Source organism: Mandrillus leucophaeus, unplaced genomic scaffold (assembly GCF_000951045.1).
Source record: "Mandrillus leucophaeus isolate KB7577 unplaced genomic scaffold, Mleu.le_1.0 Scaffold161, whole genome shotgun sequence".
Lineage (NCBI taxonomy): Eukaryota > Metazoa > Chordata > Mammalia > Primates > Cercopithecidae > Mandrillus > Mandrillus leucophaeus.
Window position 1 is genome coordinate 508,618 of NW_012101599.1, and position 20,146 is coordinate 528,763.

Consider the following 20,146-nt stretch of genomic DNA (forward strand, 5'->3'; position numbering starts at 1 on the left):
GGGGCGGGCGGCGCTGGCGGGGAGGTGCCCCTAGTCTGGGCCCCCGCCGCCTCTGTCTCCTGCGCGTGGGTGGCCTCGGCACTTGTCCTCAGGCTCTGGGCTTCAGCGCTCGTGGGCGGCTGTGACCCTAGCGTGCCTGCATCTGAGCCTAGTAGGTGAGCTGCACCTCCCCACCCGCGGGAGCGAGATCCTTGGGCTCTGTCACAGGGATCAAAGGTCCTTGTGGTTGGAAAGGATTAAGCCCTGTCACCCATTTGAGTGTTTGTGGTTGCAAGAAATTTTAGCTGAGGAGTTTACAAGGAAATAAACGCAGCAGTTGCATGAGTTGAATTGCAGATCAAAAAAAAAAAAAAAAAGGTTTACCATTTGGGGAAAGGGTGCCAGCTGGCTCTGCTGAAAGTGTATATGTTTTAAAGGCTGTACTTGATTTTGCCACGTTGTGAGTGTATTTTCTTAGCACCACTAGTATTACTATTAGATATTGTGGATGATTTTATTTCACCCGAGGATTTTTAGGCAAGGAGTAAGGGTGGAGCCTCCTGAGCCTTACTACTCATTACCATTCTTGCTAACCTCACAGCAGCCTAACTGCTTTTATGCAACACAAGTTCATCTCAGACCCATCATGCAGAAACCTCTCATTGCTTCTGTTTTAATGGTAATTTGTCTAATTGTAAAAATACCGAAGTAGTGATTCCAAGTTAGAAAGACGTGATCCCTGAGAACAGTTGGAGAAACATATGGTTTGTTCTATAGCTGTAAGTGATAATTTTGAAGCAATTTTGAAAGCATTCTTTCTCTTTAAGAAAAAAAAAAAATAGTTTCTTACTGAAATGACTTTTTAGGATGTCTTGAAAAACGTAGTGAAATTCATCTAGAAACTTAGGTTGATGCTAGCCATCACATGCATGCTGCAATTTGCTGAAATGTCTTAATCCAGGCGAGCTAAACTTTTACAAAAATAGGTTTGTTTAGAAATCATGTCACTACATGAAAAATCACCACTTTTGAAACTTACGGTTAAAGGCAGTTTCTCTTTTAAAAATGTGCTCATTGATTATTACCCACCCAAATAGCCAGAATATTTTGTAATTACCCATTACCACTCCTACCATCTGAAACGTGCATGAAAAAAAATGAAAAATGGACTTCATCTGAAAAGAGTTGTGTCATGATATATGAAACGTTTTTTGTAACCTACAGGAAGGAACATTGCAATTTTTCCATTTCAGATCGCCTTTGTTTTGCCATTCTCTACAGCAGACCAAAGAGTGCATCAAATGTACATTATTTCAGCATAGATAATGAACTTGAATATGAGAAGTAAGTATTGCTCTTTCAAAGATTGTAACTTTTTTTTTTTTTTTTGAAGAATCTAAAGGTATGGTTATAAATGGGACAGCCTGGGAAAATTATAAATCTGTTGGTTGCTAATTACAGGATACTTGTTTTTCACCTGTAGTAATAACATAAACCTTTAGAGTAAAAAAAAAAAAAACCTCCCTAAATTTAAACTTTTAGATTTGCTAATCTAATATTTACACTACAATGAGATATAAATGTGTACTAAGTAAGATATTGTGGTTTTGCCCTTGGAAATATGTGTGGAAAAACACCCTTTTTAATTTAGAAGGTATGTTCATGTTCATTGAGGTTACATATAGGCATTGTAGCACTTGTGGTCTTTTTGAATAGGCATTATTTACTAGAATAGTTTTCCACTAGTAAAACAGTACCTTTAAGTTGTGTTGGCCCATAACTATTTGGTATATGCTTTCTCATCTTAATTTGATCTTATAGACCCAAAAAAGGCATTTATATTCAGAGCATCTAGAATGTACATCACATTTTTATTTTTCGTTTTTAAAGCTTCTACGCAGATTTTGGACCACTCAATCTGGCAATGGTTTACAGATATTGTTGCAAGATAAATAAGAAATTAAAGGTAAAGTCTTTATTTAAGATTTGACTTAAGTAATCATTGTTAGCTTGATATGGGGGACGAAAGAAAGGAAAAAACATCTCTTTTTAAAAAGGAAATGCCATGTTTTTCACTGCGGTGGTGTTTGGGAAATGCACATGTTTTTTTTATTGTATAAGGTCACAGTGTATATATTTGTTTTCTAGAATTTTGAATGGACAGTTTGAGTCATTTGGTTCTAGTTTGAGTTAGTGATGCCCAAATACTTGAAAAGCCAAAGTGGGAATCAGTTAATTAAGTGAACCGTGTATTGTCTGACCTAATGGAACTGAAACCTAACAAGAGAAACTTCCCTTGCTCTGGCTGTTGTTCTTTCTGCCTTCATTTTGATGGGGAGTGATAGCAAACTAACAAGAAAGATGAACTCATCTTACTTTCTCTCCTATTTTGAAACTCCCGTGATATTGTACTACATAATCCTTCATACATACAATTAAGGGGCATGAGAATCTAGGGCAAATAGTACGTCATTAAGGCTGTATCATTGGTTTGAACTTGGACCACATTCGTGTATGTAAAACACTGAATTGTTGGCCATGCATGGTAGGAAGTTATGTATGTACTGCTTACTAGCAGTTCCAAATCAGTCACTGTAAATTCTCAACTAGAAAATATTGCTTTGTGGGACAGGCACTTAAAAAAAACTTTAATGGAGTACAGAGAGGAAATACAATTTATTTTTAATTAGAATTTTAACATGCTTTAATTAAAAATTTATGGGTAAGGCAGATGTTTTTCTTTGACCATCAAAGCTCTATTCACTACATATTGCTACAAAGCTGGAGACTCTTCTTTTTTGCCTTTCTTAAATAGGAGTATAACTATTTATGGCCTTGTGCATTTGAGTTCCCCCTCCTTTTTCCAGTTGCCAGTGGCAGGTCTTTTGTTTCATGCAGGGCTAGGAAGCTAAAAATAATTCTCTCTTCCCCCAGCATTTGTTCCTTTGCTTTAATTTTGGAAAATTTTTTTTTTTCCTGTACTCAACCATCTGTGGACTTTTAGTCTTTGGGTCAACCAAAAATGTTTCAGTCCATTTTTTCTTCTTCCTTTTCTTTTCTTTTTTTTTTTTTTCTTTCCTGAGACAGAGTTTCGCTCTTGTTGCCCAGGCTGGAGCGCAATGGATCGTTATGGGCTCACTGTAACTTCCACCTCCCTGGTTCAAAGGATTCTCCTGCCTCAGCCTCCTGAGTAGCTGGGACTGCAGGCGCGTGCTGCGCCACCACGCCCAGCTAATATTTGTATTTTTAGTAGAGATAGAGTGTCACCATGTTGGTCAGGCTGGTCTCGAACTCCAGACCTCGTGATCCGTCCGCCTCAGCCTCCCCAAGTACTGGGATTACAGGCGTGAGCCACTGCACCTGCCAGAAAAATGTTAACATATAAATAGAAATATATACACATCATGGATGTCGAGCTCGGTGAACTTTCACAAATGGAATATACATAGATGATTATCTTGATCACCAGGTCAGGAGCAGTGCACTGGCGGCGCCTCACAGCAGCCCTCCATGCTGTCTTCCAGTTCCTGTCTCTGCACACACCTCCCCTGGTTATTCACTGCCCTGGCTTATAACACTGTAGACAATTCTGTAGACCTTTTTATTTTAACTTAAAGGCTTTGGTTTTTAAAGAAATCTTTAAAATTTTAAAGATTTGGTTTTTAAAGATTTCTTTAAAAACCAAACAGAAGGAAAGGTTGTCTTTTCTATCACTCTTGCTTTGTTCTTTTAGAGGCAGCCCGTGCTTTAAGCATATGTCCATTCATGTCTCCTCCCCTCTTCTCTAATTGTATGTCCATTCTCATCCCAGAATGTGCCTTTTTATGGGAAGGTATATGGTATTTGTGGGTATCAATCTTCATCTTTTCAAAGGTCTTGCTAATAATGCGAATGGTTATACATTGTGGGATTTGGAATTAATCTTCATCACAAAATGAAATTGTGGAAGACTTGAAATTAAAAAGAAAATGCTAACAGCTATTTATTTTTATGCAGTCCATTACAATGTTAAGGAAGAAAATTGTTCATTTTACTGGCTCTGATCAGAGAAAACAAGCAAATGCTGCCTTCCTTGTTGGATGCTACATGGTAAGTATTTGTTTTCCTAATGTATTCATAAAAATGCACACAACAGTGCTTCTTTACATTTGCAGTCAGAATTTTTAAATCAAGATAATGTCTTGATTTCTCTCCAGCAAGAACATGTATTGCTTTTAAAAAATTGACCAACTCAAGGAAGCTGTGCTTATGTGGAAGGAGCGGGTAGATGAGAGATCTCCTGTACCTTCCACTTAGTTTTGCTGTGAACCTAAAACTGCTCGGGGAAAAAAGTCTATATTTTTTTAAAAAGTGACCAACTACTTTGGCAAAGGTTTATGTTATATGGCACTTAAGTGTGGAAAATCGTGCTCCAAAGCATTTCTATTCATACTCGTGATCCATTTAGTGAGTTGTAAAATCATCTTACTGGGGTCAGGACCCCACTATTAATTTTCTAAACATTTTTAAGAAAATTAAAGCACATCACTTGAGTGCTTTATAAAATTTGAATCTAGGCATTTTTCCCCTAATTAAGGTCATCTCCTTTCTCATCAAAACATCTAGCAGGAGGCCATGGGATGTCAGTGTTGTCGGAAGATGGGTTACATACCGCACGGATTATATACACATGCCATCAGGTGCTCCATTTGGATCATTGGAAACGTGCTTGGAATAGCAGTATTTACATAAGAGTTGTGAATTTCATTTATTTGTAACTGTGATGGAAACGATTTGTTTTTTGAAGAGTCATATTTTGTTTGGCACCCAGTGGATTCATCTGCAGGGGCGCTGAAAGCTGCCATTTTCCAGAGCCAGCTTAGAGTTCCTCCAGGGCAGTACCCCCATGTGTTTGGTGGTAGGAAAGCCGGCCACTCTGTTCAGTGGGGAGTGGCCAGGGGATATTTCTTCTGCCCGCACCCCACCATCAGTGGAATAGTTACTGTCTCCTAGACTTGAAAAAAAGGGTTGCTTTTGGAGCTCTTTAAGTTCTTTCTTCTGCACTTCTAGCTTGCTCCTTATCTCTGGCATGCCTTACCGGACCCTTTTAAAATTATTTTCTGGAGTACAGTTTGATCATCTGGAATTTACAAAGACTAGTCCAAAAGTTGGTGATACTAGTTGAAATTGTACCTCAAGATTTAATAATTTTCCTTTTTATGTTTAAGGTATATCATTAACAGCAGTGATTAAGGTCTTTGTTTTGTGTTCCTATTTATGCTCACAAAAGTAGTTGAATTAAATGCTTCTGATTGGGAGGCCGAGGCAGGCAGATCGCTTGAGGTCAGCGTACGAGATCAGCCTGCCCAACACGGTGAAATCCTGTCTCTACTAAAAATACAAAAATTAGCTGGGTATGGTGGCACACGCCTGTAGTCCCAGCTGCTCAGGAGGCTGAGGCAGGAGAATCCCTTGAATCCGGGAGTTGGAAATTGCCCTGAGCTGAGATTGTGCCACTGCACTCCAGCCTGGGTGACAGTGAGTGAGACTTTATCTCCACAAAAAAAAAAACACTTTCTGAGAAAACTTCAAAATTTATTATCATCCCTGAAAGTATGAAACATAGGTTATAGATTCTGTCTATTAAAATTTGGTTTCATAAACGTACCCAGATGTATTGGTGTTTTCCTTTCCCAGCCTCTCTTGGTGTTTCTTGTGCTTGCAGCAAAAGCCTGAAAAAAAGAAAGCTTTAGTAGTTTGGCGGGCATGGCAGCGGCGCCTGTAGCCCCAGCGACTCGGGAGGATGAGGCAGGAGAATGGCTTGAACGTGGGCGGCAGAGGTTGCAGTGAGCCGAGATCGCACCACTGCGCTCCAGCCTGGGCAACAGAATGAGACCCCATCTCAAAAAAAAAGAAAAAAAAAGAAAGAAAGAAAGAAAAGAAAGAAAGTCTGTGTGTCACCCCAAGAAAGAAAGAGAGTATGGAGAAGTGGGTGTTTTAACTGGGACATTTGGTCTTATTACTTGGCCAGTCAGTGGGGAGAGGAGCCTCCTAGATTAAAATAAATCATGACAGCTTTATAGAAAAAGAGATTCAGCCAGAATTCTTGAGATTCATAAAATATTAAAGGGAACCCTGGAGAAGGGTCCTTGTTGTGACAGAAAAAGTTCCCTCCCTTCTTTGTGTGTCTTGCCTTTACACTGCTCTAGACAAAGTCTGGATGGCTGAAGTTCCATCTAAGTGCTCCTGAGCGGAACTCCAAAGCAGAGGGGCCAGGCCGGGCTGCTTCTGGGTCAGTCACTGTCTCTGGTCAGATGAGATGTCCCCGAGATGGTAGCGTCTTGAGGAGCCAGGCACAGGGACTGCAGTGTGAAGAACCCCTCTGAAGGTGGCTGTGGGCATGGTGGGAACTCAGTCAGGGTTGTCTTAAAAACAGAAACAGAACATGTGATAAGTTTGTGTTTATAAATAAGAACGCACTCTTTTTAAGTCTTGTTGCTGTTGTTTTTAAACTACTAGTGAACAAACCACAACCCCTTGACGTACTTACTGAAATTTTTTGGTGTATTTGTTTCCAGTTTTATGTTGGCCTTTTGACTTTGTTTATGGTTGTATTTTGGCCCACAGAAGCTTATTTTTCTATAGTTAACATATCTTTAGGTTTAGAAATCCTTCCAGAATTTCACACCTTCAGGTTAGTATTGATTTGATTGGTTAGGGAAGTGCCAGGTAAGCAAATTTGGATCTTCACTCGCATTTATTACTCTACCCAGTGAGGAGCTAGCTTGGCAGGAGGATTATAGCTCTTGGCTGTGACAGAAGCCTTTGCAGCCATAGCTGGCTGCTAAAATAGGAACTGGGAACTGTAGTGTTGATAGGCAGGGAAGCAGGAGAAAAACTTCCAAGAAAAGGAGATGTATTCATAGTAGAAAAGCAGTGTCAAGATAAAATATGGACACCTCAAAAGATAAAACATCAAAGCAAGTGAAGCTTTGATCTGGTTAAAATGTATTAAATCCTCTGGTTAAAGATTTGTAGAGATGAGTGATAGTTCCCTATAGATCGATCCGCATCCTTGATAACGTTTTCTGGAGTTGTCGGGAATTTTGGAGAGTGTTTGACTTGGCATGGTAATGTTAAAACAAAACCAAAAAAATCTGGAGGAGGAATCTTTAGGAAGGAAATATTCCAAATAGACTGACTGTTTATTTTTATCAGTCCTTTTTAAATTCAGGGCTTCTGAAAGGAACCGTGTTTCCGTCATGCTTGTGTACACAGAAAGACCTAATGTGGGATGGGCAGAGAGTGTGAGATAATCCTTTATGGCATGGAAATAAAGTGTTATATTTATTTTTTATCTTAAAAACGGAAGAGGTGAGGCTTCACAAATGTGTAAAATATGAATTGACGTGCCCACAGTCAGTCCTTTTGACAGACGGTCAGGCGTCACGTGTGTGTTACAAGAAGTGAGAAGAGCGAGCTGAGAACTCTTGTCTTGATTGTGTTTCGAAGTACTGCTCTTCATGTGGCCGGGTAAATGACTTTCCCGTTCAGCTATCTGAATGGTAGACTCTTAGGTGACAAATTAGAAGCTAAAAATCTTCTGCACCACTGTAAGAGCTGAAAAATATGAAAGATGACTTGAGCTTTTGTTTGTTTATTCACAAAAAGGTAAACATACTATATTGTTTTAAAAATAAGTTTGCTGCCCTGTTTAAGCCAGTGGCTGTGACCTAGCCAGATTGTGGGGTAATGATACTTAACCTGTCATTTCAAAGTAAAGGTGAAATTTTAAGGGGAAATTTTTAAGTGCTTTTCAAAACAAATTCATAATAAAAAAGATCCTTTTGGAAAGAAAAGTTGGAATTTTTTTTTTGTTGTTAATTTTGTTGTAAAAATGTCATACACAAAATCCATATTTGTACTTTTGAGAAATGTAGAAAAATCTTTTAAAAAGAAGCTTTTATATTTATAGAAATAGGACATGTGCACGTGTGTGTATATGTACAGATGGGTGTTGTGTACATATATGTTTTATGTTTACATACAATTTTAAACTTTTTTATGGATACATAATTGTACATATTTATGGGGTACATGTGATAGTTTGATAAATGCATATAATGTGTGACAGCAAAACTAGGGCAGTTGTGGTATCCATCACCTCAAACATTTGTCATTTCTTTGTGTTGAGAGCATTTTAAATCTTCCTGTTTCGAAATACACAGTAAGTTATTGTAAACTATAGTCACACTACTGCGCTATCTAACACTAGAACTTGTTTCTTGTAACTGTACATTTGTACCAACGAACCAACCTCTCTTCACTCCCCCTGACCACACAACGCCCTTCCCAGCCTCTGGTAATTCTTATTTTACTCTTGGCCTCCATAAAATCAACTTACTTAGCTCCTCCATGTGAGTGAGAACATAATGGTATTTGTCTTTCAACTTTGGTTACATCTTGCTGCCACAGCAGTTAGGTTTTCTGAAGATACATGGTATTCATCTCTTCTGTGGGTTAAATGTACTTTTGAGGGCTAGCCTGGGAAATTAACCACCATTTCTAACATCTTTCTGTGTGTAAAATAAATGCCAAGCATTTTGTGTATAAAATAAATGACACAAGCAAACTTTTGGCACATAGCTTACAAATTTGCTTTCCTCTAATGTTTAATAGATTACTTTGGTGGAGCTAATTGTAACATGTAGGTTCCCTGTTCAGAATTTATCACTGCATATTATTATTTTTTATGTTTAAGCAGTTTGTATAGCTGTAAGAATGGCTTACCTTGTAAGCATTTGTGTTGAAAATGATGATACTAAATTAAATTTAAGAATATAGTAACTCAGCAATCTGTGAGTAGAATTCTAAATTGCAGTAAATTTGAGATTGCCTCTATGGTTATGATAAGAGCTCAAGGACTTTGTTATTTAATGATGATCTTTTGAATCTGTGGTCCCACTTTTTAAATGATTTTTCTTGGACTCAGAATAGCCAGTGCTGGGTTAAGCTGCCTGCAGGAGGAAGGGATCAGTTGGGAAGTTAAGACAAGGGAGCAGAGAATGAGGATCTAGACGCCTTGGCTAAGAATCCAGTTCAACAAACAGCTGCCCAGATGGGACAGCAGAGGCTGGAGGACAGAATGAGGTCATGACACCCTTCCTGGGCGTCTGTGAAAGGCAGGGCAAATAGCACGAGACAACTGTCAGTAGTAGCCAGGCCCCAGCTAGTGTAAGGCGAACTGGGCTGAGCAAAGGGAGGGCACAGGCCCTCAGTGGGAAGCTGGTGTTGCCTTGGGAACCGGCCCCGTGGGAGACAGCTGGCTGCCCTGCTCACACTGCATCACAGTTTGACTTCCCTTGCCACCCGAGGGCTCCTGACGGGCGTTTCCACTGCCTGTGGTGCTCGCTGGGTGCTGTTAACTTGGGGAAGAAGTGAGGAGAAACGGCTCTCTGACGGCTTCAGATCCTTGACTGCAGATCCGTTAAGCTTTCTGGAATTTTGGGTCCTGTCCTTGTTCCGGCTCTTGTTTTGGATAGGATGAGTTCCTGTCCATAATAAAGCCCGAGGCCCTCTTCCAGCAATACTAGGCAGTGTGATCTTGGATAAGCAGTTGATGCCAAGGCCTGGAAAGTTGTAGCCTGCCAGTTTTATGAAACTCACAGAGCATTATAAATAGTTGTGGATTGTTTTACTCTATGGTTAAAAATTAGGAAATTTCATTTTTTAAAAAAATCAAGATTATTTACTTTGTCTTTAAAAAATGTCCCTACCACTCAAATGTGTACTAATACCCAGGGCCAATTCACTATTTTTATTAGCAGAGTTGGTAGATACGTGTTTGCTACTCTGAACTTCCAGTTTCATTTTGTCGAAATTGAGCATCATTATGCTAACCTACTGTATATATATAAGTAAAAGTAATTTTAAAAGTTAAAACTATTGAAATGTAAGTTCATCTGAGGTTTTTTTTTTAACGACAGTTTTTTTCTTAACCAGTTTTGTGCAGGAGCTATGAAAGTGATTTTCTTTTATTTACTTTTTTATTCTCTGTGTTCTTTTCCCTGCTCACCTTTTTTATTGAGCAGTTGAATGTGTGAGTCTGTCTTCAACTTGCATTGATTTGTGAGCATTCTTTGTTAATCTGGAGAGAATGATTTTTTTTTTTTTGTGATCAATCAAATTCTTGGCATAGGAAAGACTGTATCATCTGGCTGACATGAAAATAGTCACAAGAGTCTTGAAGTGCTGGAAACATTGTGACATCTCTCCAGGATTTCCTGGTTACTCAGGCTGCCACATTTGTTGCTGGAATTTCAATATCCTTTGTCGCTCTCAGCTCTGGGATGCACTGACTTGTGTGACGTTTGGGTTGTAAATTGTACCGAGGCTCTCTAAGTATATAAATAAAGCTTCAGAATCCTGTACATACTAGTAGAAATAGGAAGCACATGTCTAATTGGGTTTCCGTGATTTGGGCTGTCAACATTGAAACACTGAAAGGAGAAGTAATGCAGCTGGGATCCTTTTGCTTCAGTTGCTTGTTCTTCCATCACTGCTAGTTCAGTACCTCCCAGGTTTTGAAACGTATGTCAGTAATCAAGGGGTCCAGCGTCCTCACAGGGACTCGGGCGTGCAGATGGTGATTCTAGAAAACGGGGGTGGTGGGAAGTCCTGGGAATGGTTGAGGTATTGTTCAGCAAAAAAAGAACTTTGTACCATGACTTTGAAAACCACACCAGTCTCAAGCATTTTCAACCATAGTATTTGTGTGTGTGTGTGTGATATTTGCTCGTTCAGAGTCTTTATCCTAGAGAAACAAGGTATTACTGATGCTTCCTAAGCTGCGTCTCTGTGCTTACGCCTCATGTATTTGTTTATTCACTTTTAACAAATGGAAATGGCCATTTCCTTACTCACTGAGTGTGCTACTGCACACTATTGCTGCCCAGCGAATTACCGCAAAACGTTGTGACTTAAAACGACAGTACACATTGTCTCAGACCATGTCTGTGAGTTAGGCATCTGGGAGTTGCTTAACTTGGATGGGTCTGGTCTGGTTCTGGGCCGTGTCTGGGCTGCACTCACCTGGAGGGTCCACCTCTAAGGGGGCTCAGTCACATACCTGGCAGGTTAGTGCCAGTTGCTGGCAGGAGGCCTCTCTTCCATACCACGTGGACTGCTTGAGTATGCTCCCAAAATAATAGCTTGCTGTACCCAGAGCAAGGGTTCTAAGAGAAAGCAAGACAATAGCTGCCTCTTTTATGATCTGGTCTCCGAAACCACACCCTATTACTACAGTATCCTGTTCGTTACACGGGACACCCCGTTCACTGTGGGAGGGGACCGCACAAGGGTGGACATGCCAGCAGATGAGACTCTCTGGGGTTGTCTGGGAAGCTGGTGATCACAACTGGTCAGCAGCTCTCTTGGTCGTCATTTGTTGTTTCCTGTTCTTAACCAGCACTGTGGAATTAGAGTGGGCATTCTATATATATTGCTTCTCATGAAAATATATCAAAAGAATTTGAGAAACGCCAAGTGTCCAGACTGCCAGAAGCACGGTGATAGATCATAAGTTGCATCCATTTAGAGTTTACTAATCTGAGAATTTGTGTTAATGTAGGAGTCATTTACAGGATTCTTCTTTAGTCACAAATTTAGAATGATTTCATTTGGGAAGGCCTTTTGAATCGGCAAGATGAGTAGGTGTAAAAGTAAAAGTTACTTCCTTCATGCCTGGCCAAAAAAGAAAAGAAGGTAAAAGTTACAGATTGGCAAATATGTCTTTGATAGTTACATAAGTGGAATTATTCTGCATCTGTAAACTTCCTTCAGTTTATCTAATTATGCTTGACATTATTTTTTATGTGCAGGCATTCCCCAACTGGATTTTTAAATTACAGTCTTTTAAAGTTCATCATCAGGAATTTAGGGTTTTTTCTCCCAGAGGAAAAAATGTTACATTGTTCTTGCGGTTCTTTGAATCAAACTAGTGTTCCAAGGCTAAACCACAGTCCTTAATGTATTAGAGACTATTTTTGTTTTGAAAGTTAGGAGAAAGTAATACCATTGCAGTTTTACTAAAGAACCCAAAGAACAGCAATTGCAAATAGGAAAAATTATCTTAAACTGGTGCTTAAGGAAAAATTTGTATAATTTGAGAGAAGGCCTTAGAAATTTAGAGAAATTCCTAAACGGGTCTCTAGATTTCATTTTAATACACAAATGAATCAAACCCTATTCTCATTCTTACTGGCTTCGAGGTGTTTTTTTATTTGGTTTTGTTTTTTGGTTTTAGGATTTTGTTTTTGTGTTTTTGTTTTTGTTTTTTGAGATGGACTCTTGCTCTGTCGCTGAGGCTGGAGTGCATGGCACGATCTTGGCTCACGGCAGCCCCTGCCTCCTGGGTTCAAGCGATTCTCCTGCCTCAGCCTCCTGAGTAGCTGGGGTTACAGGCGCCTGCCACTGTGCCCGGGTAATATTCTGTATTTTTAGTAGAGACGGGATTTCACTGTGTTAGCCAGGATGGTCTCCATCTCCTGACCTCGTGATCTGCCCACGATGGCCTCCCAAAGTCCTGGGATTACAGGCATGAGCCACCGCACCTGGCCGGTTTTAAGTTTTGTTTTGTTTTTTTTTTAATCTGCTAGGAAGTCTTAAAATAGAATGGAGAAAATGAAAGACTTTACTGATGTTATCTGGTGTTAGAATAGGCATAGATGCATTGGAGACTGGAAGGGAATAAGGGAATTTGGAAAAAACAAGCTGGATTTTTAAAATATATTACTTTTCATGACTTACAAGCTGATGCTTAGAAGATCTGTGTGTAGGCCGGGCATGGTGGCTCATGTCTATAATCCCAGTACTTTGGGAGGCCAAGATGGGCGGATCACCTGAGGTCAGGAGTTTGAGACCAGCCTGGCAAACATAGTGAAACCCCATCTCTACTAAAAATACAAAAAACTGGCCAGGCGTGGTGGTGCACGCCTGTTGTTCCAGCTACTCGGGAGGCTGAGGCAGGAGAATTGCTTGAACCTGGGAGGCGGAGGTTGCAGTGAGCTGAGATTGCGCCTTTGCACTCCAGCCTAGTCAACAAGAGTGAAACCCCATCTCAAAAAAAAAAACAAAAACAAAACAAAACAAAAAAAAAACAGCAACAGACTAGTCATTGGGAAAATTTTCCGTTTATGAGTCTTGAGTCAGAAAATTGGTGAAATGCCCTTTGAAAGCTGAGTCAGTGCTTATGACTAGTTTTAGGATATGTCTGTTTCTCAGTTTATAAGATCCTTGCTGGATCTTTGAGTTTTGAAAAATTTCTCTTAGTCCAGTGATACTTTCACATTGATATCAACTTTTATTAAATATTTAAAATGTTCCTATTGTAAGTAGATTTGGGTTCAGCTAAGTAAATCAGTGAATCAGATTGGTGTGTAATGAAACCGTGAGACATGAGTCCCAACCTCAGAATGCTTCCCATTTGGTTGTGCAAACAGGTCACATGTATCATGTTAAATAATGGAGATAAAAAAGTTTGCAATTAACCTTTTTTTTAGTGATTTCTTTTTTTTGTTAGTGAAATTTAAAATCTATTTCCCCAAAGTAATCTTTGGAGTTCAACCTAATTTTGGTGATAATATAAGTGCCAGATTTAATGTTGTGTCTCCTCCCCACCACGATCCCCCCAAGCCCCAACCTTCCATACATTAGTTGAAAGGGCCCTGCAGGAAGATTCTGAAGTCCCAGACAAATATAATAGGGGGTAGGGAGAGGACTTATTTAGAGAGTTGGTGGTGAAAGTCTCAAACTCCACATTTCTAGAACAAACAGGTTATTTGTAAGGAGCAGTCAGAGATACTTAGACCAGTAAAATACTTCTGTAACACTAGAAGTGAGAAGACATGGGAACATTATCTAGAAACTAGAAACTATCGAGAGGAAATGACTACAGACCAAAAATCCTACGTGTAGTAGTCAAATAATAAAGGTCAAGGGGAAAAAAGGAATGTTTAGAAATGCAAAGAATACCAAGTATAGACCTCAAATGCTGAAGAATATACTTGAGGTATTCTCCCAGATTAAAGTCAAAGCATAGCATAGTTCTAAGGACAAAAGAAGTCAATGAGCGTCAAAAGCAAGTGCAGTTGGATAATCAACTTGTTCAGTATTGCAAGCCCTTACACCTCCATGGGCAGAGTTAATCACGTCTGTGTTCTGCTTTTGTGTCTCCTTCCACCTCCCCCCATTCTAACCCTGCCCCCATCTCCTACATGCTGCTGAGCTGTCATTTCAGTGGACTTGCAGGAAGGAGGGGAGGTAAAAGCATGGGATCGGTCTAACATCTTGATTCGGAAAATCTGTTTTTAAAATACCGTGCGTCTTACCACAAAAGGTTGCTGTGAAGAGTTGTTGGTCAGGGCTCATGCTGCAAACAACAGAAACCAGCAATGGAGGATTTAAACAAAAAAGAAACCTGTGGACAGGATTCTGGGTGATTCTGGGCTCCTGGGGAAGGCTGGAGAACCCGGCTCAGTTGGTTGGAAATTGGACAAAATTGACTTCGCAGTGACAGCACTGTACCTTCGCTTAGAAATAAATTGCCTTTTTCTTTTTTCCAAACATAGGTTATATATTTGGGGAGAACTCCAGAAGAAGCATATAGAATATTAATCTTTGGAGAGACATCCTATATTCCTTTCAGGTAAATATAAGAATGATGTGGTAGATTCAGGTAATCAGATCCTTGCCAGAAATACCTTGATAGTTGTTTCTGAAAAAAGAAGATCTGGTAAATAGTCATTTTAGGATGAGCACAAATAACATCACAGATCTGGGTGTTTCCACAGTGACACTGCTCACCTTTTGTCGTGGGGGCTGTGTTGTGCATCGTATGATGTTGAGTGGCGTCCATGGCTTCTGCCCACTAGATGCTGGTAAAATCCCCACACCCACTCTAATTGTCAAAACTCAGAATGTCTGCAGACATTGCCATTTATCCCTGTAAGTGGCCTTGGGGGATGGAGAGCAAAATCTCCCTACATTGAGAACCACTGCCGTTGATGAAAACTAAGCTTTGGCTGGGCACAGTGGCTCATGCCTGTAATCCCAGCATGTTGGGATGCCAAGGTGGAATGATTACCTGAGCCCAGGAGTTCCAGACCAACCTCGGCCACAAAGACAGGCCCCATCTCTACAAAAAAATTAAAAAAAAAAAAAAAATTAGCCAGACATGGTTGCGTGTGCCTGTAGTCCCAGCTACTTGGGAGGCAGAGGCTGGAGGATTGTTTGAGCCCAGGAGTTCGAGGGTGCAGTGAGTGAGCTATGGTCACACCACAGCACTCAAGCCTGGGCAATAGAGAGATAACTTGTCTCAAAAAAAAACAAAAACAAAATCCCAAAACCTAGGCTTTGTACTCAGGTGAGAATCCTGGGCTGTGGTACTCAAAACTCCCACTGAAGAGTGTGGTTCCTGAGAAGTGAAGAAATGTTTCCAATAATCAGTAGTTACTTTCTGGGACCAAAATGAACCCCTTTTTTTCTGGGGACGCAGTCAGTAGAGACAGCCTACATAAGGTTGCTAATGCAGTACCACTTCCAGAAAAACCAGTCAAGTCACTGCGTCCCAGAGGTGGTAGATAGTGATGTCTACAGGAATGGATGACATCCTCATCTCAAGCTTAGCATGCGATTGTGTTGAAGATATTTCGAGAAGACTGGCGCTTAAATCAAATTAAGTTCTAAAAATTTTTCTGCTTGTTTATCAAAATACCTGACATAGCTCTATAATGTAAATACTTGTATGGTAGGTACTTAATGGGTAATAAATGTGTGAAATAATTTTACTCATTGAAGACTGTGATATTTTCAAAACTGCTTGTTCTTCCATTCACAAATTAGTTCACTGCTTGTACAATGAACTAATAACTACTGCTTATTAGTTCATTGTTCAAACTAATTAGTTCATTAGTTTATCATATTAGGACTGTTGCATATACCACAAATGCCTGATTTTGAATGTATGGCCCTGACTGTACAAAAGGAAGTTTGTGAATCTGACTTCATTTTAGATGAGCTTTGGCATAGGTACTTGGAATTATTGGCAGAATCTCCTTTTCAGATAACTTTATAGGCCCGCCTGTGGACTTACTCCATGAAATCACAATTTCTCAGGGCAGTCCGAAGACTTCAGGAATACACTGCATGAAAGATTGTGAAGATCGGTGATTTAGCAAATTAGAATTGGCTTGAACCCAGTATCATCCCTTTCTGCTAGGTCATGGCTCATCTTAAGTATTCTTTTATTTGAGGTGGGTAGGAAGGGAAGCGGGGAGATAAAGATTATTTTCTAAGCTGGAAAATTCTTCTTCTCAACCTATAACATAACAGCAACCACATTCTTCCTTTAAAAGAAATGCTTGTATTTTTGGTCTTGAGTCACAGGCACCTTGGTCATCTCCTGATGTAGCGACATTTGTTCTGTAGAACTCTTCTTTATAATGATAATCCTTTGCGGTGCCACTCTTACATTTACAGCACAAGGTCCTGAAATAGGAACATGCTCACACATTTCACACAGTGTGGCACTGTTGATGTGAAAAAAGACGTTTTGAGTTAATTTAAATACAGGTGCCAAAAACAGAATAAGCATTGCTTACTGCCTTGCTATGTTTCAAATTATTGAAGTTTGGCACTGAGAAATGAAGTTAGTTCCTTGTGGTCTCAGGAGCATCAGTCAGTAATTCTCCAAAAGACAAGACTCAACCAGAAACCATTCAGGTTTGTGAAATTTGAATCTCTTCTATCATAGATACTAGGTATTTGATTTATCTAGATAGTTTTTTTTTTTTTTTTTTTTTTTTTTTTTTTGAGATGGAGTCTTGCTCTGTCACCAAGCTGGAGTGCAGTGGTGTGATCTGGTCTCACTGCAACCTCCGTCTCCCAGGTTCAAGTGATTCTCCTGCCTCGGCCTCCCCAGCAGCTGGGACTACAGGTGCCTGCCACCACGCCTGGCTAATTTTTGTATTTTTAGTAGCGAAAAGAGTTTCACCATGTTGGCCAGCACGGTCTTGATTTCTTGACCTCATGATCCTTAAGTGTGGCCTGTGAACTGGTGCTGGTCTGTGATGAGATAAATACAGAAGTTGAGAGTAAGATTTTAGAATCATTTATAGGTTATTGAATAGAGCAATTTTATGTCTGTAGAATCAAATAGTAGAAGAAATTTGGACTTTTTTTTTTTTTAACTTTCATTTTTCTAGTAATTTATTCACAAAAATAAGATTACTGTGTTACTGGGTGTGTAATAGTACAGTACTAATGCATTTCATATTTATTTTACAAAAGTGTCAACCTATGATTGACTTAAAGTTTTTAAATTTAGTGCTTCCTTACATAGTGTTCTATAGAACTTATCAATTAGAAAGTAGTCCAATCAGAATTAATAAAGCCTGATAATATTTTGATAGAAATGACATTATATTCTTTGTATCTTGCCACTTCAAGTACATAGAATAAATGTAACCAACAAAGTATTGCTAATAAGACATTGTGCAAGAATGGCATTCATTTATAGTAAATAAGTTATTTTATGTTACATAGCAATGTTTTATTTAATTAGATTTAATTCAACTTAGATCGAATTCTCTTTTGTTTTATTTATTTATTTTTTTTGAGATGAAATCTTGCTCTGTCGCACAGGCTGGAGTGCAGTGGCACAATGTCGGCTCACTGCAACCTCTGCCTCCCAGGTTCAAGCAATTCTCATGCCTCAGCTTCTAGAGCAGGCGCCACCACGCCCAGCTAATTTTTGTATTTTTGGTAGAGACGGGGTTTCACTATGTTGCCCAGGCTGGTCTCAAACCCCTGGCCTCAAGTGATCCGCCCACCTTGGCCTCCCAAAGTTCTGGGAATACAGGGGTGAGCCTCGGAGTTTTAAAGTGCGTGTGTATATATGATTTCTTACTGAGTTATATTAAATATTTCTCTGTGTCTGGTCTGCATGATTAAATAGTATAAAATATAGTTTAATTTTTTAAAAATGTCATAGGATCATTGTTACGAACAGTGTGTGTTTCTGTTCTCTGGTATTATCTCTGCTTCTTAGTTGCTTTTGTGTGAGGGGGCTTGCCTCTGCTTCCTGTTTTCTCGAGAGGTAGTATTGTGTATTTGTTAATAGCTTGACTTGACATCAGATGGGAGTTTTGCTGTCAGCTCTGCTACTGATATCTCTGTGGTCTTTTACAGATTTGAGCCTTGGTCTCCTAGTCTTTAAACAGAAACAATAATAAAATCTCCCTGAGGGGATTGAGGATGAAGTGACATCCTGCATATAAAACACATAGTATAGGCCGGGCATGGCGGCTCATGCCTATAATTCCAGCACTTTGGAAAGCTGAGGCGGGAGGATGGCTTGAGGCCAGGAAGACCATCCTGGGCAGCATAGCAAGACCGTTTCTCTTTGCGGGGAAGAAAATTAGCTGGGCATGGTAGCATGTTTCTGTAGTCATAGCTACTTGGGAGACTAAGGCAGGAGGATCCCTGAAGCCTAGGAGGCTTCAGTGGGCTTTGATTATGTCACTGCACTCAGCCTGCACAACAGAACAAGACCGTGTCTTTTTTTTTTTTTTTTTTTTTTTTTTTTTTTTTTTTTTTGAGACAGACTGTCCCTCTGTCACCCCAGGCTGGAGTGCATTGGTGTGGTCTTGGCTCACTGCAGCCTCCTCCTCCCAGGTTCAAGCAGTTCTTCTGCCTCAGCCTCCTGAGGAGCTGGGATTACCGGTACCTGCCACCATGCCTGGCTAATTTTCTGTAGTTTTAGTAGAGACGGGGTTTCACCATGTTAGCCGGGATGGTCTCCATCTCCTGACCTCATGATCCTCCTGCCTCAGCTTCCCAAAGTGCTGGGATTACAGGCGTGAGCTACCACGCCCGGCCATTTACCTACATTTTAAAAAAATCACTGTCTTGGCTGGGTGCAGTGTTTCACACCTGTAATTCCAGCACTTTGGGAGGCTGAGACAGGCGGATCACCTGAAGTCAGGAGTTCGAGACCAGCCTGGCCAATGTGGTGAAACCCTGTCTCTACTAAAAATACAAAAATTAGCAGGGCATGGTGGCGCACACCCGTAATCAAATCCCAGCTACTTGGGAGGCTGAGGCACAAGAATCACTTGAACCTGGGATGCAGAGATTGCAGTGAGCTGAGATCGTGTCATTGCACTCCAGCCTGGGCGACAAGAGCGAAACTCCGTCCCAAAAAAAAAAATTATCTGTCTCCTGAAAGATTCCCTCCTACCCCTTTCCAGTCAGTCATCACCCCCAGCTAATCATTGCTCTGACTTCTATCACTATCAGTTTTGCTTGCTTTTGAACTTCAGATAACTGGTATGCATTTTGGGGAGGTGGCAACTGGATTTCACATATGTAATGTCTATGAGAGCTACCTGTGTTGTGGCAGGTATCAGTAGCTCGTCCTTTTTTTTGCTTTTGTGGCATTCCAGTCTATGAATATACCACCATTTATTTGCCTGTTGTCCTTTTGATGGATATTTGGGTCATTTGCAGTTTTTGGCTGTGGTGAATACGAGCTGTTATGAAAGTGGCCATTCTTTAAAACTAGTATTTGACATTGTTGTGCAGTTTCCAAGCAGTGCGCCTTTATTGATTCTTATGTGTTTTCCAAATTTGTTAAATGATCTTGGTGACAAGGATCCCTCCCCACTCTCCAAGGCTTATAAACCGAGCCTCAGAGTTGCTGTTCTGCCTATTGGAAGAAGACTGAATGCTCGGTGGGAGGAAGATGTGATGTGGGTGTGTCTAAAATTGGAGGTGCTAATGAAATAAACTTGAGTGAACAAAGATTCTTGTCGTATATTCAGATTCTATGATGTATGAGGCAGGACTTCAGCAGGGCCCAGATGAAAGCTTGTGAAATCATCACAGATTGGAGCGGGGCTGTGCCCCACAGTAGGTTCTCAAAAAAAAAAAAAAGAAAGAAAAGAGAAAGCGTTGAAGAAATTTGTCAAAATGTCACAGAGACTGAATCAACACGCCTTTAACTTGATTGGAAAATAATTATCAGTAGGTTGAGAAGATAATCAGGCCGGGCGTGGTGGCTCAAGCCTGTAATCCCAGCTCTTAGGGAGGCCAAGGTGGGTGAGTCATAAGATCAGGAGATAGAGGCCAT

At 40.2% G+C, this 20,146-nt stretch overlaps 1 protein-coding gene across 1 annotated transcript in view; it reads left to right on the forward strand.

Annotated features, from left to right (window-relative positions):
- Positions 1 to 20,146, forward strand: part of CDC14B (cell division cycle 14B) — a 90,425-nt gene that overhangs the window by 27,561 nt on the left and 42,718 nt on the right. The window contains exons 3-6 of the mRNA XM_011976016.1: positions 1,233 to 1,323; positions 1,870 to 1,945; positions 3,976 to 4,068; positions 14,586 to 14,662. Of these exons, the coding sequence (XP_011831406.1) occupies positions 1,233 to 1,323; positions 1,870 to 1,945; positions 3,976 to 4,068; positions 14,586 to 14,662 (337 nt within the window). The remainder of the gene's footprint in view (positions 1 to 1,232; positions 1,324 to 1,869; positions 1,946 to 3,975; positions 4,069 to 14,585; positions 14,663 to 20,146) is intronic.